We start from the raw sequence: 19,643 nt of genomic DNA on the forward strand, positions 1-19,643 counted from the left end.
AAAAAAAACTTAGGAAATATAAATGACAAACAAGAGACACACTAACGGCAATCCACAGGTGAAACAGCCCAAGTAAAGCAATGGTTATGAGATCAAAAATACTTAAAAGTAGAATTCTCAAAAGCATGTTACTCAGACTGGATAGAGGTACTGAGGTAAATAACACTTCTTATAGAAACTTACTAGGAAGCTGTACTAATGAAGAGAACACTTCTCCATTTTATGTAGTCAAAAGATTGGAACCACTATTCAGGCCAAAATTACATTCTCAGATCCTGATAATGCATTATGTGAGCTGCTAAAATCTCTAACAGTGAGGCCAATAGGTGTTGCTGACTATAACCTTAGAACAACCTTATGTTACAGAGTTGAGCAGTATAGCACTGCTTCACAGGATTTCTAGCTGCACTAGGAGTGTCAGAAATGGCACCAGTTGAATACTGCAGACATTAAGCTAGATGGCTGAAGGGCTGACAGCAAATCTCCCACCATCTGTCTGAAACCTTGTTTTGGATCAGAATTCCTCTTCTAGCCTTGCCAGCACTGCAGCCCCCTGGATGGCCAGAAGTCTGTTCCTGTGCTCCGGGGCTCCCTGTAGAAGCTGTACTTCCAGGCTATTTCCTAAGGTCTTTTTTCAGGTTAATTTCTTATGGGGCTCTTCCATGGCTGCACAGCTGTAGCTGATAATAGGGAATCCTTCCTTCATGCAACCACTGTTCAGGACAGCAGGTACATCAGAAATTGTCCTTGAAGGTACTGCTTTCCACTCCTATGTTGGGGAATGGCTGCAAGAGCAGAGCAGCCATGAGAATATGTACGAGCATAGCTGGTGCAGCGGCACAGAGTGCATACCATGAGAAAATACTAGGAGTTAGATAGGAGTCACAATGTCCTTGGGGCAGCATGTAAACAGCGGGCCCACATCTGCAGCTGTGCTCTGTGGATGTGGGGGGGGCTGACAAGTAAACTGGTTTAGCAGCACAGGGGTGAATGCTGACTGAGCATTGGTTAAGGCTGAGCAGCCCACCTAGCAGCCAATGTTGTGCACCAGCAGTAAGCGAATACATGTGTATTGGAAGCCTATATAAACCTATGTGTGCAACAATAAAGGGAAGCATGATCACTCATATTGAGTACTGTTGTGCTTCCCCGCTCGAGAACAATCTAATTAGGACACTACCTGCAGCACTCCTACAGCCTGAGGAGAGTGTTTCTTTCAATAAATACCTACGTTTATGCCATTACTGAGGTGTCTAGTATTGGTGATATCACCAGCATTCCTTCCTTCTGCATTTACAAGGGGAAGTGAGACCTGGTCAGCTTCTGAAAGGATGGGTGTAGGTATGCAGGACAAGGCCTTGGCCTAAGAAACCTAAGTGGCGTGAAACTTAATTGGCTTAGCATTTGTTGAAATGTTTTTTACACTTTAATTCTGCATTTATTCTGTTCTAAGACTTGTAACCTCCCTGCAGGTCTCTAACTGTAGGGTTACCATCCTATCTTAGGGACTATAGGTCTTCAGATTAATTACTTCAGTTTTGGACTTACAGGCATTGGCACTCTCTCTCTGCTTATCCATAAGCCTTCAAGTCTTCTTTTTTTTTTTTCCTTTTTGCATGAATCTACCTACAGTTCCTACAATATGAAGATACTATTATGTGATATTTATTACCTTTATTCCCTTCTGAGTGAAGAAATACTTTGTCTTAAGAAGGGTATTCAAATTGGGGAAAAAAAAGATGCACAATAGTTATATTTTACTATCTGCTCCATCATAAATAAAATGTTTTAACATAAAATGACTAAAAATTACCTAGCTCGCTTCTGTATAAATAGACAGTTTGTGACTTCTCATTCATCTCTGTAATTGACTAAAATACAAACTAACACAAATCTGTAAAAAGACATCAGAAGTAGGACCAGAACCCAGGTCTGGAGTTTCTACTGCTGATTCATAAGAACACTTCCTTTGTTCAAGTAAAAAAAAATTCTCTTTACATGCAGCCAGAATTATCTCATAAGTTTCCAAACAATTTGAATTGGCAAACCAGCATACTCTGATTAAAAAGCAATAAAAACATGTTCTTAACCTACAATGCAGAGCTTTCATAATGTAATTACACTTGTTATTACAGTGTACAATAGTGATGATTTTGTCACCATGTTTTGTACATATTAAGATTAAAAACATTTAGTCTGCTGTTATTTGCAGCCATCCTACATGACAACAAGAAGTAATTAAATGGTCATTAAATGTGACTACTGTGTTTTGAGTTTTATTGTTTTCCAGTTTAACTGCTGAAATGTTAAGGTAAAAATCATAAATGAGGGGGCAGCCTCAAAATTACACACCCTGTACAATCTGCTATCGAATAAAGGGTTCAAATTCCAAGTGGTAAATGCCAGGATTGCTATGAGACAAAAACGGGTGTGTGTGTTCTTTCAGCATCTGCAGTATCCTAAAATGCATCTCACGGATGCATTATGAATACTCTATAGTTTTGCAAGCTACAATATAGTGCACATTTAAGACACTATGAAACAAATAATACATGATTCTTAGTTTGCATATATTTACAGCAGTCTTACAAAGCCTACTGTTTGGAGAAACTGACATTTTTGCAATGAGAATAATGCAGTAAAAGATAACAGCAAATGCTGTTTACCTCCCATACTCTTATTTTTCTCCATATTGTTCAGGTATTTCTTTGTAGCGTCAACAACAGATGATTCGATACTATTTAGCATCTCATTCTGCTTGGGAGTGAAATGCTGTGGCTTATTTGAGCTTGTAACTACTCTGACAATGTCGAAATCTCGTCTGTTCTCATAGCATCAGACAGGAAACTAAGTTCATTACACAGCGTCTCGTACCTGAAGGCCATCCGGATCTGTGCAACATTTGTCTTACGAATGTCATTTCCCTCCGGCCCTTCTTTACAGTAGTTAACCCCTAAGAATTTCTGTTTTTCCTGTGAACAGGATTAAAGGAGGAAGTCAGTTCAAATGCTTTGATTTATTACATAACTGAATATATAGTTGAATGAGTCCAGTGCAAGTGAACAGAGCAACTTTAACCAGCTGGTCATTGACCTTTACATCAGGTTCTTAATCACCTCTGGAGATTTTAAGGTCAGTATAAATCCTTGTGCTAGCATTCAGTCTTTTCTACGACATCTTTCAAAGGAGAGGTCAAAAAAAGAGACTTAGGTTTCTTTTGTTAGTTAGAAGTTTACTTGAGGAAAATCAGTAGTTGTCACTAGAGAATACTGCAAGAAACAAAACAACATACATGAAAAGCCCCTTCACATTTCTTGAAAGGAATGTTTGAAAGGGACTTGGAAGAGAGGATGCTCTAAAATAAATCTTAGAGAGCATGCTGTGGATTTTAGGAAATAACATAATATGACTACATATCTAAATATAACACTTTTTGTAGTAGTTCTTGGTAGCGAAAAGCATGTCTTGCTTAATGACAGGCAGATTATTTTTACTTATTGCAAGACATAAAATTACTGGCAGAGGGATATCATCCAAAGGATTAAAGATTTGGGAGTGGAGGGAGAAATGAGTATAAACAGGCACCTAGTCTCTGCACATTTGGGAAATTCCAAACTAAAGCTAATGAGGAAAATGCAACTAATACTTTTTTAATGTGAGGCGTAGCAGATCTTTTGCAAGTATTCAGGGAAAAGAAGATAGGGATGTGCACAAGTACGTCACATAAAGACCTACTTTCCAATTTTCAGACTGCTAGTTTCTCTCTTTTTACTCACCCTACCATTCACCAAAAAGGAAAGCTTTTCTGCCCCAATTACCTTATCTGACAGTCCACTCTGTAGCACGCTGTTTCTTGCTATTTCACATAAGTCACAGGTACTTAGTTTCCACACCTGGGCTGCAATAGCGTATTCCTCCATGAGTGCTTCCTGTATCACCAAAATATGTTTAGTATCAAATGATATGTAAATAAGGTGTCAATGTGGATATGTACTCATTACTAATTAAGGAATTTATACATGCTCTTTAGATAGCTGTGAAAACTTAAAGGCTTAAGACTTAATGTTACTATTATTAATGAAAAGGACTGTTCATTTCTAGTTTGCAAAGGGTGACTTAATAATTCATAGATACTGAGAATCCAGTCATCTCAACCTAAGAAATTGCAGCCTGCATTCTGTATCAAATTACAAATGAGATCTCAGGGTTTATAGAAACCTTGGAGAACCCAGTCTTAAATCTTAAATCTTTCATGGACACATTATATAGACAGACAGCAGGGCAATTTCTCACTTCTGACCTCCCCTACAAGAAGGGTGTTGGGTCTGACTCTAGAGGGCTGTCACAGCTGAGGAGGTCCACACTACATATAATTCAGATGCCCTTCCATGCAGAAAGTCCCCCCCAGAGCTCTCTGTCTTTTCTAGCAAAGACATGTCATGGGCAAGCCTGGACAAAGCACACAAGAGCTTGGCTCATCCTCAGAACTCAGACACTTGAGCAATGGATGGGCCACTGTGAGGCACAACATATATTATGTCAGTGCTGATCACAAACTCAAGGCATCATGGGAAGCAGTGGCCAGGTATTTCTGTCCTGCCAGGCTACACAAGGGCAGGAATTAATTTCAGTTCACCGAGCATACAGCTTATGTGATCTTCAGAGACTCCACGTGGTAATTTTGTAATGTACTTCCCCACATTTATTAGTAAGGAAACGACTTTCCTGGCACTCTAGAGGATTGTTTATGAAGGCTCAAACCTCCCTCCAGCCTCATCCTTCATTCTATACTTCAACAGCCAACACTGGAGAGGCAAGAGTACAAAAGAAACATAATTAGGAAATCAGACATTTCCCTATGAAACCTAACAGTGAGTAGTAGACTGGGAATGAGGAAGAACAATGAATGTAGTGACTAAAAGACATGAAACTTTACATCCTAAGCAATTATATAAAAGATTTCAGGTCATTCTGGACCTGCATAGTACTATTGCCAATTTCAAACGACAAGTGATTTCTGCAATTCTTACCTTTGTGTAATGAAATTGCATAGGATCATCTGTAGAGAGAGAGACATGAAGTCCCTTATGTAGGAATTCCCGTAGTGGATTTTTTGAGTACTCCAGGAATAGGCTGTTGTTACTAAGTGGAGACATGGCAATGGGAATTTGTGCAAGATAATAAAGATACTGCAAGACAGGACTCTGCAAAATAAAATACAACCAGCAGTTAGTGTTACTATGGGATAGTGGGAAGAAAAAAAAAAATTTCCCTTGGAGAAAGTGGAATAACATGACAGAGGGAGGATGAAAACCAAAATGTGTTACATTTACGCTGAATTTTTTCAGGTTTAAGTGTCTAAATTATAAATTGTTACTGATCTTTACAGTAATAATTTACATTCTTCAAAGTCATCTGCAGTCTTGTCTTTAAACTTGTGCTGACTTTACTGCAGATTCAAAACTGTATATAACTAGTAAGAGTGCTGCATTTGATCCTAGCAGTGTATCTCCACCTCCCCCAAAAGCTGGAAGTCACAGATAATAACAGACGTATCAGAACAGCTAAGCAATGTGCTATTTTCAAAACTGCAGACCAATTTGAAGAGTTTAATTTGAATCATGCATAGTCACCTCATCTTTACTCATTCCTGTTTTTGGCCTAACCAACCAGTGAACCTGTCTGCTATGCCACGTTATCCCACCAGGCTAAGCAGGAGTGAATGGGAAAATACTCTGGGTCAGGTACTACTTTTCTTTATGTCTGTCTCATTTTGGGAATCAGTGGTTCAGAGCATTACATCAGAAATGACTTCAGGCAAAACTTACGATAACTTTTTGAAAAGAATTGCAATGATCTCATTGCAAGCCTGCCAATCACTGACCAATTATTTTAATTGCAAAAAAAGTGGCCTGCAGATGAGAATTTGTGTGATGGTTATTTACTGATAGGCCAGGTATAGCGTTTGTCCTAGCTACAACAATCCAGTTGTATATAAAATATTACTATATTATATAGCTATGTTAAATTTTGTGATCAAATGATCCAATTACTCTAGATACAAATAATAACAAAATTAATGAACTTTTCCATGAACAGGGCTGCCAATTGGAAAATTCAAAGAAGTAGGAAGCTGAGCTCACTCCTGAGCTCAGCTCACTCCTTTCTAATCAAAGTGAAGAACTCTTCCATGCTAAGAAAGTTAATGTGTGGCTGTCTAGATAAAGCTAATTTGGTGACTGCTATAAGCAGACAGTGATCAGTTTAGATGAGTATGCAAGCAGTACCTTCTTCAAGAGCAGTCCATGAGAAATGTTGTCTGCTGTCAGAAAGGCTGACACAAGATGTGTGATAGAACCAGCTTCTCCACAGTGAGGTCGAAACAGGAAAGTACACATGCCTCTTTCCCTGAGCAAATGAAAAGCAAGTCCCACTTAAAAGAAATTTATTGTACTTCACCGGATATGCAGATAATTATCATTAATACAGGAAATTAAACAAATTAAAAATATACACTACAGTGTATTGTGATATCTATCATGCCTAGATACCAGCCCAATGAGCCGCTGTCTAATACAGCAGGTCCCTCTACCCAAGCCCCTTCCATTACCTGATGTATTTGTGTGTTTCTTCTTTACTTTCCCAGTTACATCTCTCTTAGCCATGTGTTCACTATTGGGTGAGCACCTACTGAACTGACTGCAGTCCAGGGAACTGGCAGATGGAAAGTTAAGTGAACTGATGCAGCCTTTAGCTGCAAAATAGCTACATTTAAAAAAAAATAAAAAAAAAAAAAAAAAAAAATCAAGGGAAGAATTAGAAGCTTATTGCCAAAAGTAACTAACACTTCCCAGTATGATGTCAACCTGCCACCTCACGAAGTTTGGTGTAACGTAAAACCTCAGTAGCATAGAGATGATCTCAGAGTGTTAGTTACCATTCTAGACACTACATTTTCTATAAATCTTTTATTTGTTTATACAGTGTCCAGCGATCTTCAGAGGTGTTCAAAACTGAATTTCAACAAGGGCTGCAGGATTATAAAGCAAATTGAGGAAGTATGCTCACTAATGTTTCACCTAAAAGAGGATTGGAGGATGTAATCCATCCTTGCTAATTTTGTTAATATTGCCAGAACTGTAAACCAGAACGGATTGGCTCAAATACTTAGTCTGTTCAACAGGGTGGACAGTTCTACTGACTCACTGATGAGATGTTTCAATATCTCACCTAGCTGTAAAGATGATTTTATGATTATCTAGGGAGATTTTCAAACAGTTGTTGAAATGATTTGTAGGTAAAAAACAAATGCGTACGTTCTGCCAGATCTCTGTTTTGGAAAGAAAAAAAAAGTATACACTAAAGAGAATGTAGAGCAAGCAGGAGGAAGGAACGACAATTTTAGTTCTGTAAAGGAAAAGACACAACTCAACAGATATTTAACAAGGCCTGTTGCAAATACAAGGCAGACTAAGGTGGTTGTTTTATTAAAAGCCTTGATTACATAGAGTGGTAGAGAAAAACAATGCTTCAGGTAGCAGTGGAGAGGAGAAATAAAATCTGGTTGGAAAAATTTAAATAAGACAAATTTCTGACAATTTCTGCACCTCGTTTGAGAAAATGCAGAACATGTTATAAGTAATAGTGAACCAAATCCTTGCAAGTTAAGTGAAATGTCAATGGCTAACTCCACTGCGCCTCAATTTGAGTCAGTTCCGCAGATCACCCAGCAAGTCAACTATAAACTCAGGAACATAACCTCAGGTTGAATTTCAGGCTTCACTGATCCAATGCCAAAATTGTTTCACAGTCATGATTTCATATTCACTATGATACACCTCCACATTACTTGCCTAGACATTGCTATCAGAAGTGGTAAAACCAAATGAGTCAGCAAGCATCTTAAAGTCAGTTAGCTAGAGGTGTGGTTTATAATTACGGCTTCCTTTGTCTACCAACATTTCACAATGCAACTTTGTTCTCAAATCACCAGGAGATAACAATTTACAAAAGGATATGTTAAATCTGGAAATCCACTGCAACTCTGAGCCAACAATGTCAGTTTTGCGGAGTTTCTTGTTTTGTTTGATATAGTCAGATTTAAGAAATTCGCAAAACAAAGTTATGCACAGATATGAAATGAAAATATTAATCTGATACTTTTACAGCTTCTGAGTATTTCATTTGAGTTCTGTCTGCAGTTAACGTTTTCAGAATAAATCAATCACATATTCCTCTTGGACTCTTTAAAACTCCTCAAGCAAACCATTGCTTGCAAAGATGTTCAAGCTAGTTGCAAATTTGCATCAAGACCAAGATTACCAATTGATTTTTCTTTCTGAAAATGCATAACAAAGAACAATGACTACTTACTTCCTAAGGTTGTTTAGCAACATGATGTTGACATACATGTAATACAAATAATAGCTATATGGGGGATTCTTCTCGCTGGTCCAGAGGTCAGGGTTAAGGCTTTTGTCAGAGAACATATGGCCACTATGCTTGGATTCATCATCAACACTGTCAAAGCCAGTCACCTGGTGGGAGAAGATTCACAGGAGTTAGTGAAGCCAACAAGGATGCTTCTGCACAAAGCATATAGTCCTCTTTATTTCCTTCATCATGCTAGCTAGACGTCCTTCTGTTCTGCCTTCCTACCATATCATGCAGACAGTGGCAATCGTGTTATCTCTGTAGCATCACTCAAAGAGCAACTCTTGCTCCAGAAACTTGTCTTAGGACGAAGCAGGGTATGCAGAAGTACAGGCTCACAAGAAGCATGAACATGGCACATTCCTCCTGTTTTGCAGGAAAATAAGCAAACAGCAAAAAAGAAGTCCTGCCATTGATGCTATGCTGTTCTGAAGTGCCCCAATGTTAACAGAGAAGAACAGTAGGGGGGGGAGGAGAAAAGAGAAAGAAATTCCTAAGGAAGCTTCCTGCATCTTCTGAAACAAACAAGAAGCCCTGAAGCGCAAAAAAAGCCTTTAACAAGGCCTTTCAAATTCACTTAGATACACGTTATAATTCTTCAAACTCATCTGCTCTCTACTTGAAAAGCAGCAGAAGGCCAGAAGCTCCCAAGAAATCTTAAGTTCTGATCTGGAGTGCATTCAGAAATGTCTCTCTTAATTAAGTCCCAGCAGCTACATCCCCACATCTCTCCTGAACCCCATCAGGATCTACAGTCATTTCCCTTCAGTTGCTTCATTTTTGGAGGCGAGTCCCAGATGCAAGCTGAAAGTACATATCCCAGGTTAGGATGTTCCCTCTGCACAAAATCACGTGAACGCTTTAGACATTCTGGGAAGACAAATAAATAGTTGCTGAGTTGTTTTAAAACAACAATAGGTGTACTATCAAGGAGAAAGGTTCTTTTACTGTCTGGCAACAGCTGTGTTGAGTAGCACAGGACCTAAGACAGAAAATGCAAGCATACTTACATATTTGAGGAAAAGATGTAATTCTTTGTGGTCTTTGGGATTGATTGTTGCTTCAAACAAAGGCACAAAAATGTTCTCTAACATCTTTCCAAAACTAGGCAGAATATTCTTTGACCTAAATATATCACTGAAGGGGGAAAAATACACACAGTTGTGACTATTCTGTCATCAGCTTATATTTTTCCTCAGTTTTCATACATATCCTTTTATTTCTATTTATATGCTAATGCTTCAGTTCTGCCAAGACTGAGAAATCTAAAGTTTATGTCAGGGCAGGAACTGTCTCTGTGCTCTGTTCCCTGCACTGTCTGATGCTCTGCTTCATCCAGGCTCTGCTGAAGCTCCCAAGTGCTCCAAAAATAGAGACAGTATGCAATGGTAGATGTCATCTCAAGAAGAATGGCACCTTCTCTTACAGCAATTCAAGTACTACAAAAGGACATAAAGAATCACCCCTCACGAGGATCTGTTTTCCAAAGGTGTAACTTACTCTAAATGAAAGTAAAACTTTTTGGTTTAGTGACAGCACTTTCTCTACTCATATTCCAGCTGTGGATTTTCAAAAAATGAAGTTCAGCCATGAAGGCTAACAAAATTATCATGGGAGACTATATTAGCTACAATATGGAGTATTAGAAACACAAGCCTTTTCATAAAGGACCTAAAGTCCCAGCGGATGCTTAAAAACTAGTAAATACTGGTATCAGTTACAGCTTGCAAATGGTAACAATCCAGGTTGTGTTTCTAAGTTCACTGTCATTTAGACATCGATCTGAAGAAAGTTGGATAATAATGATTTTACAGAGCATTTTCTACTTCCTTGTGAAACTCGAGAGTTGATTTATTTTAACTATGGAGTTGCATTTTACCTTGCCTTTGAATGCAGCTCAATTTCATCCAGTTGTGATTTTTTGGTTTTCATATCTTCAAATTTCAAAGCACTTCACAGCTGAATAAAGAGTACATTTAAACTCCATCTCCTTCTCCACCCCCAGACTGTCAGAACTGCAGCAGTGGTCAAGAATAAATTACCCAGGCTGCTGTTTATAAATAGAACTATGGGACAGTTTATAAGCCATCTAAAATCAGAAATATCTAATCTAATATCAGAAATTAAAACCAAATAATTTGGATGATTTCAAAGTCTTACAGTTACTAAGAGCTTCTGATTACTTACTAGATTCTGGGAACTTGAATTATCCAGCGCATATTAGGAGAATAGACTTTATGTTTAATGAACCAGTTTGCCAAGCTCAGCCATTCATCTGGAGACCGTCCATAGATGGATAATCGGGGTTCTGTATACTGGTACTTACTTTCTTCTAGTTCAAGGGCTACTTCCTATTGAACAATACATATATTTGCTTTAGCACAGACACAGAAAATCATTACCAGCCAGTAGTATATTTACCATCATATTTTCTATACATCAGGCATAACTCTATACTGTCATTTTTTATAGACAAAGGGAATTGCTCATCTGTCTTATTTTTTAATTATTTCTTGGGGTGGGGGGGGGAATAGAAAGAAATATGTAAATCTTCTGCCAGAATGCTATTTAAGTATAACTAACTGTACCACTTTCAGTTACATGACAATATTCTTGTGCTATAAATACTAATATCTTAAGGCCTATGTTTAAAATTGACAAATCGGAACAAAACTACTTTATATTGTAGTAAATGACAGCATAAAATATGCAGAACAATGGAGAATCTGACCCAGAATACATGTTAGTAACTAATTCTAAGGGTGTTAATTTTAGAAAAGCACTTTTTTTTGAGCAGTTGATATCTGGTTCATGAATGCTAACTATGCAACTAACTCTTGTATTGCAAGAAGCAAATTTGGAGGCCTGTGTATGTGCAGAAACAGATGTATGTCAAGGCACTTACCTATGTCCTCCTTCCCTAACAACTAACACCAGGCAACTGCATCCTAACAAAACATTAAGCCAGTGACTTCAGCCTTAGCTGCTTTCCATTAGCTTGAAAGCACATGCTCTGCTTTGAAGTTATATGCAGGTTAGAGCTCACACAGTTGTTCTGGAAGCAGCAGTGGCTGATTTGGCAGAGGTCTTTTTCTGATCCATTGCTAGAACAAACGCAATACTTGGGAATCACTTACCCACAGTTCTGACCCTAGATACAGTTATAGCATCAGAAATCTTCTAGAAAATCTCATTTCTGTACCGCTGGGAAAACCAGAGAATGATTTACCTTGACCATACGAGCAAAATATTCACCACCAATGTAGTTCTCAGTTTTCAAATACAAGTCCCTCAGCTCACTGGCACCAACTGGATTGTACTTGGAATTGAATTTGTCAAATCGATGAAATGTTTGACGACCCTATAAGAAGGAAAAAACCCACAATAATTACAGAAATTAAATATACAGATAGTTTATACATAAAATTGCCTAGCAAGAACACGCACAAAGAAGCACCAGCTTGTGCTAAGTCACTTCTAGTGTGTGAAGTAATGCACAAGTTCAAATTCTGAAAAAACTGTAGAAACCAGCATTTCACACGTAGAAATCATAGATTTCTCTTTTATTTTTGTGTCTTACTTACTGCATGGACATCTAAAGAGTCTACAGTGAGGTCGTATGGATCCATGTGAAGGCTTTCAAAGACTTGCTTTAAGGTCATCTTCTTGCCTTTTTTCTCTGCAACAATCCTGTCTGGCTCCGTTTGATACGTGTGCTTAATAAACCTTAGTAAGTGTTTCTGGTTCATGCAAGCAGCGGCATGGATATGAGTATCAACCTGAAATCAAAACAAGGTTAATTGTACTCCTTGTCCATAGACTCAAACAAACTTTGTGAATTTGTTGATGTCAGAGGCAATGATGAATATGTGTTCTTGAAGTACCCTCATCCTTCAGTATCCTTCATCAGTGAATCAGTGATGCCAGTAGAGTTATAGGCTGTCGTTGTAACTGTTCTCTGTGACTGAAAGCACGTGGAAGTCTCAGCTACTTCCAAAAGCATTAGTCATTTTGGTATTTCAACCACATGAAATATCCCAGATCACTACAACTGTAATATATGCAACAAGAGATTCTGTCACTATTTTCCATGTTTAATCATAACATAGCAACTTATAATACTGACAGATTTTTCAGTTCCTTCAGGTCTGTTTACACACTGAGGGGAAGTGCAAGCTTCACAGAAGGGCCAAGAGCACTCTTTCAGGTCCTTCTTTTTTTGTCCTGGAATTCTTACTAAAAAATAAATAGCTTTCACAGATCTCTGTTTCTTTTGTGTAAAAAACTTGCACTGCAATTTTGTATTTTGTGTCTTCTTCCTCTTGTGCCTATTACAGACCATCAAGTAAAGAATCAAAAGCATCACCTAAAAGGTTGATACATCTTCTCTGAAAAGCTAACCCAGTACAAACACAAGAGTGAGCTGGGAATCCAGTGGGATGTACACTAGGAGTGTGCCTCATCTTGTATGCTTTGAGACAGGCCTGTTTCTTGCTTTGTAAAGCACCTAGCATCTTTCAACTGGGCAATGATTAACAATTAAATGTTAATCCTTAGGACTCACTGTATGTCCTCATTTTTAAGCTATGCTATTAACATTCACTTGGAAAAATTTAACTTTATAAGGCTACAACACCTGTGTTATAACAGACTGTAGTTTGAACAACTGCATATATTTTGAACAAAAATTTCACTTCAAATTAAAAATAGAGATATATCTAAATACACATTCAACAACAAAAAGATCTTGCAAACTGACCTGATTTTTCATGCTTCAGTCAGTACCTGGTTTAAAAGATAAGTTTGCAGAAAGCACAGAAAAGCTCCTGGCAGCTGAAATAGTTCCTAGAGCAGACCCCTGCAGGAGTTTGTCTAATTCATGCTTGTGCCATCTGGAACAACCTGTAAGCCAGGAGACACAGGAGATGTGAATCCCTGTGTCTCCAGCTTCTGTTTTGGCTGTACTCACTGTAAAATGCAGAGAATTGAGCCCTGTAGCAATCATATTCATGTGAATACAGAAACAAATTGCTATGGAGAAGGAAATAAGTAGTATGCACAGTGCTTTGGAAATACAAAGTACTGTTTTGCCAATTAACACGTATAGGGCACGAGTACATCTAATGCTAACATTGCAGCAGAGGTGAACAGAAGTATTCTCTTTTGAATCTGATGTTAACCCACATGATTTCCTTCCTATTCACTATAACTTTTAGCTTGTATGTTGAAAGACTATCGTGACCAAAGTCAGAAAGTAGTTATTGAAAACAAACAAAAAAGCAACCTCCAAGTGAATCAAAGTTCAGGCAAGTTATGATATAGATTGGCTGTTCACTCACCAGGCTTTTAATTGTATGTCTAGAAGGCAGGTATCTGTCAATCCTGCTATGTAGATTTACTTCATTCAGTTTGTTGGGAGATCCACTACACAAAGGCTCAGTTTTAAGTTGTGATGCTGTGGAGCTAAACTCACTACTTTATCTCACCCTCAATGCAGGCAACTCAGGAGTTATGTGGCAAGTCAGTGTGGCTGTACTTTGCTATGCATCAGTTGCACAGTGTGGGAGGGCCTTGCTATTAGCAGACTCCAGAGTTTTCTCTAAAGTTAGCCTACTCCTACACAGCCAGTTGTCCACCTCCCCTGGAGAGCCAAGCAGAGCCAGCCACTGTCCTACCACCTGTGGACTCCCATCTATGTACAGAAATACTTGTTTGGTTATTAAAGGGTAATTTTCCAGATATACATATTATACACATACATTTCACTTATTTAAAAGGATCTTTATCTTGGGATTTATGAACTCAATAAGCTCAATGGAGGAGAATTCTCATTAAACCAGGAAAAAAAAGAAAAAAAAGGGGGGGGAGGGTGAGGGTCACAGAGAAGAGAATATAACAGTGAATTCTGTCAGCAAATAATGCTGGCCGGATTCCTAAATACTGTGATATGTGCTCACTGATTGACCTTACCACTATATTCATGTTTGTTTTCATTTTGGCACTTTCCATCAGGTACTTTAGTTTCGTTATATAAGCAAAAAGACTGCACCAGCATTTCCAGACTAGTGCCTGAGGGAAATAGTAGACAACTTCAGCTTTTTGGGGAGGTGAATATTATTTCTTGCTTTCTTTATGTGTTTGCATTGAATAGGACTGACTGAAAGAGAGAGATCCTGCAAATACTGGCCCTAGCAGACTGTTTCACACTATAAGATTCATTGTTGATACTGTTAATATTGAAGAAGGACTTCTGGTGAGCTACAGATTCAAAGATGCTACTCTGATTAGCAAGACATTAGGAAATGAGTTTATTTGGAGTTTGTAGAAACACTGCCTACATTGCAGTTTACTTGCCACAGAAAGTGCTTTGTAAAGCTTAAGGGTTTAAGCAAGATTAACTTCTCCGCTGCAAGAATTTCATAAGCAGTAATTAGCAGGATAGGTCTCTGCCACAGGAGAACAAGCTTGTTCCTCTTTTCTTGAATTAGAATATTGCCAAAGAGGAAGCGGTACACATTTTGTGCTTTTGAACAACATTAATTCATTTGTAAACTGGCTTACTCACTAGAAGGTAATTGGAAAGTAATTATATGCCCAGAAACACTGAACGATTGCTTTTAAAAATTGAACTGAGCAAACACAGTCCTGTTAAGTACAGCTTCTCAGTATTCCATTTCATTGTCGAGGAAGTTATCTGATCCCCACACTTGTCCATCATACTCCTCAGTCACAATGACTTTTATTATTAACATCTCAATCAGCTAGACGAGTGTGTTATCTGAGTGTAGTACAGAGTAGATATCTTGGCCAGGGTTATACAAGAAACCTGTTATCAAATTCAGAATTGAACCTTGGCTTCTTGAGAACTGTTTGAGTGAATTAGCTAGCTAATAGATCCTCCCATCCACATACTTAACAGATATAAGCACAAAATTCAAATTTATCCATCTGCATCTAGCTTTGTGAGAGACAATCAGGTAGTTTTGCTTTGCTGTGTTTGATAGTTATTACTGCAACAGTAGCAAACATTCAACAGCCAGAATGCTATTGGGAAAAGCCAAGCTGACTTTTTGATGCACTAGGAAATCAAAACATAACAAGATAAAAGTATCGTTGACCCAAACTCCACAGTTACAAAACATGCACAACATCTTTGCACAAAGACACAATGCAAAATAGACCTGAAATGATTAAAAACACCAGCAGCAAGTACCACTTTTTGAAGAAATCTCACCTATGGAAATGAAATGTTTTCTCTCTCAAGTAGCTTCCTTTTAAAATGAAGAAAGGGAAGCAAACTAAGCAGTCTAAAAGTGCTGTGCTTTTGAGGGAATGAAGCTCCCTTCATTATGTGTCAAGAAATAAAACTACCTCCTTGATTCCCCACCTGTCTGCTAATTACATCCCAGTGCATCTCAGGTGCAGCTCAGAATATAAAAATTAGGCTTTTTTTTTTTTTTTCTAGACTTATTTATTAAACCAGGTACTGATGGCAGCATGCAACATCAGTTCAGTTTGTAAGATCTTTATATTGTTGTATGTGTATTTAAACACATCTGTATTTTCAATTTGAAGATAAATTTTTATTCAAAATAGAAGTAGTTGTTCAAGCTGCAGTCTATTATAATTTATCTGCATGAGAACAGCAAAATGCACTTGAGCCACCTGTAGGTAAATTCATCAAACTGAATTAAAACTCCACATGGATATTTTTGTTCACAATCTATGTGAGCATAATTTGATCAATAGTTTCACTCCTAAAATTGATCTACATACAATTAAGCCAGTGTGATTCCGAAAAAGGAAACAAAAGAGTTTAGCATAATTGATTTAACCCAGGCAATTTTCATGTCTTCCCAAGTAGTAAAAATAACATCATTCAATTCAGTGCTATACACACACAACTTTGTGCACCTCATCTATGCCTCACACACAAAAAAGCAAAATGGTTGGCACTCCTGCTGAAAACAATGCTACGCCTCTAATCCTTACCACACCTACCTTTCTCACGTTATAAAAGTCTCGATGGGGATTACTCTTCAGTTCTTTAAACTCAGACATTTCATTTAACATCTCATGCAAACTAAATTTAGATTCTAAAAAGTTCAGCCGGCGATGGCAGTATGTCTTTCTGCAAAAGAAAACACAAAAGTTACTGACTTGGAACTACTTTGTATATTGAGTTCAGATGGAACTTGAAAGTTTTCTAGTAAAAACAGATTATATTTTTAATGAAATCTAAGACGAATGATTTCTTCTTTTCCTAGTGGTTAATAAATACATAAGTTAATATCTAGTATTATTTCAGACCAAGGTTATTAAGGAAACCTCTAATGAAACAGAACTAACTTGCAGGGGAGTTGGACTAGATGGCCTTTAGGTATCTCTTCCAAATCCAACAACTTGTGTAACAATGCTCTTAAGTCCTTTAAGTTGTCCAATTAGCAGGGGGTTGGAACTAGATGATCTTAAAGGTCCATTCCAACCCAAACCATTCTCTGGCTCTATGATTCTATATCCAGTAGAGGAGATCACTTTGTATATAAACAGGAACACCCTGTATACACTTCACTATGAAAATAAAAATTTTATTTCCCAGTTTCTGTCTGATTTTCAGTGTGAATACAGAAAGCCAAGTAAAATTTAATATCGTTTCATTTCTGGTGCCTTAAAAGCACATCTGTTGTGTAGCTACGTTACTTTTTCCTTTTTTTGCCCCCAAATTCTTCCAAGTGCTCTTCTGAAAAAAATAACTGCTTTTTTGTTCCAGTTTGCCTACTCCTCTTACTCTTCCAGCTTCTCTTTCAACTCCAGTTACGTTTTTCATTCTCTTTTTAACAAATGCCATGTTTTTTTCTCTTCACCATCTGTCAACTCTTATAAAATCTACAATATTTTGATAGTGCATTAATGTAATAGCTTTCTTTTCTCTGCTTCATTGTTGGCAGTCTGTCCTCAGCAGAATACAAATCTCGTAATGAATCTGAAAGTCCAATTCATAGTATTTTGGGGTCATACTATTATTCAAGAAACCGGAAATCTGAGGAGCAAGGGGTGAGATTTCACTACTTTAAGCACAACGAAGGTTAAAGAACAATGGATTCTTGATCTCCAAGCAGGTCCACATTTGACAGACAAAAATGACAGGAAAGCACTTGTTACAAACAAGGAAATTAAATAGAGTATAAAAAGTTTATGCAACAGGATTATTAAAAGACTTTTTTCCTTTTTGTTTGTATATACTTATCAGAGAGAGTGAATCAGCCTACAACCACTTAATCTGAAAAAGCAAAAGGAGCAGAAGATCACTCCTGCATTCACAGAGCTGCTGAGCTTTCTAACATGTTCTACCAAACTTGTCCTTTCTTTTGGGTTGCTTATAAATACTATTAATAATTGATGCAAAAATAAGAGTATTCAATAAGTTTGAGTTTTTCTTCCTTGCCCTTTAGTTTTCCTTCTCTCTTGGAATAAAGTACACTGAATTTAGAAATGCATTTACCTATTTCAGACTGCAAAGAATTATACTCCAGCTAGCTTTGATCTGGAGCAGGATAATAATGGCAAGAGCATAGGCTGCCTTTCAGAAAGTGACCTTGGTGTACTGATAGACAGTTGGCTGAATATGAGCCAGCAGTGTGCCCAGGTGGCCAAGGTGGCCCATGGCATCCTGGCTTGGATCAGGAATGGTGTGGCGGTGAGCAGGACTAAGCACTTGTGAGGCCTCACCTCAAGTACTGTGTTCAGTTTTGGGCATCTCAGTATAGAAAGGACACTGAGGTGCTGGAACAGATCCAGAGAAGGGCAACAAGGCTGGAGAAGGGCTTGGAGAATATGCCCTACAGTGAGCAACTGAAGGAACTAGGACTCTTTAGACTGGGAAAAGAAGGCTGAGGGGAGACCTTATTGCTCTCTTCAAATACCTGAAAGGTGCTTACAGCAAGAGCGGGGTTGGTCTTTTCTCACTAGTGACAGGATGAGGGGAAATGGCCTCAAGTTCAGCCAGAGGAGGTTTAGGTTGGATATCAGGAAAAACGTCTTCAGAGAAGGGGCAGTTAAGCACTGGAATAGGCTCCCGAGGTTGAGTCACCATCCCAGGATGTGTTTAAAATCCGTTTGGATGTGGTGCTCAGAGACATGATTTGGTGGAGGGTTGTATGGTTAGGTCATGGTTGGACTCAATGATCTTTAAGGTCTTTTCTAACCTGAGCAATTCTATGATTCTATGACAGAAATTAAAAGTATTAAACTGAAGGGAACCAGCAGCCGGAAGGGGCAGAGAAGAAATAAAACAAAAAACGTACGTTGGACCATCTGCAATTAGAGCAAGAACGTGGCTCAAGTCAAGGGTATAGGTCTCCAGGTCAGGATAGGGCAGACTCCGAGGCTCATTGAGCTCCATCATTTCTTTGTTATCATAAACAAATGGAATGCCGCCTTTTATCTTGACAACATAATCCAAATTGTTTGGAGCATCATCAAGATTGTAAGGATCTTCATTTTCTTCTGGGGGTGAATGAAAATCTGGAAATACATTTACATTATATTTACAAGTAACTCACACAAAAGGCTGAATAATTGGGAAGAAGACTTTCTGCTTCTATAATTTTAATTTTAGCAGATCTCAATACGTGCATTAAGATCATATTTTTGATTAGTACAGTAGGTCAGTTGTTACAATACAATTCTATTGTGACAAGCTCACATGTAATTGCCATCTCTAAGATATGAAAGTGATAACCTTTCATATAAATTAAGATGTTTCATTTCAATTATTAGAGTTCTCTAAACCAATATAGAAATAGATTTAATAGTATAAAATTAATATAGAGTGATATAAGTTTCAAATTAAGTTTGTAACAGCTGTTGACTTACACCCACATTCATTGTTTGTTTGGGTTTTTTTTAACCTTCTGACTCACTGTAATAATTTTGGAAGTTTATATTTAAGCATCCAGTAATTCAGCTGTTCTCATATTGAAACATTAGCCAGAAAAGAACAGACTGCCCTTCCCATAATCCAGTGATGCAGACTAGTGCACGCATACCATGGTCACCTTCTCTTTCTCTCGATCATTAGTGAATATACGTCACTCAGCAGAGAGCCAGAAATAATTCAAGACTCAGCACTTCTCACTCTGACCAAGACAGTGGTGGGTTTGTTTTTGGCTTTTTTTATTTCAAATAGAATTCCTTACTTTTATGTACAA

The 19,643-nt window shown here is 37.9% G+C and overlaps 1 protein-coding gene across 1 annotated transcript in view; it reads right to left on the minus strand.

The window, feature by feature from the left end:
• Window positions 1–1,595: 1,595 nt before the first annotated feature.
• The window catches only part of AMPD3 (adenosine monophosphate deaminase 3), an 18,217-nt gene continuing 169 nt past the window's right edge, over window positions 1,596–19,643 (minus strand). The window contains exons 2-12 of the mRNA XM_010710987.1: window positions 18,738–18,990; window positions 16,435–16,564; window positions 12,018–12,212; window positions 11,663–11,794; window positions 10,621–10,784; window positions 9,444–9,570; window positions 8,374–8,537; window positions 6,288–6,408; window positions 5,031–5,204; window positions 3,819–3,929; window positions 1,596–2,972 (exon numbers count right to left, since the gene is read on the minus strand). Of these exons, the coding sequence (XP_010709289.1) occupies window positions 2,796–2,972; window positions 3,819–3,929; window positions 5,031–5,204; window positions 6,288–6,408; window positions 8,374–8,537; window positions 9,444–9,570; window positions 10,621–10,784; window positions 11,663–11,794; window positions 12,018–12,212; window positions 16,435–16,564; window positions 18,738–18,990 (1,748 nt within the window). The 3' untranslated portion in view covers window positions 1,596–2,795. The remainder of the gene's footprint in view (window positions 2,973–3,818; window positions 3,930–5,030; window positions 5,205–6,287; window positions 6,409–8,373; window positions 8,538–9,443; window positions 9,571–10,620; window positions 10,785–11,662; window positions 11,795–12,017; window positions 12,213–16,434; window positions 16,565–18,737; window positions 18,991–19,643) is intronic.

This window comes from Meleagris gallopavo, chromosome 5 (genome assembly GCF_000146605.3).
Source record: "Meleagris gallopavo isolate NT-WF06-2002-E0010 breed Aviagen turkey brand Nicholas breeding stock chromosome 5, Turkey_5.1, whole genome shotgun sequence".
Lineage (NCBI taxonomy): Eukaryota > Metazoa > Chordata > Aves > Galliformes > Phasianidae > Meleagris > Meleagris gallopavo.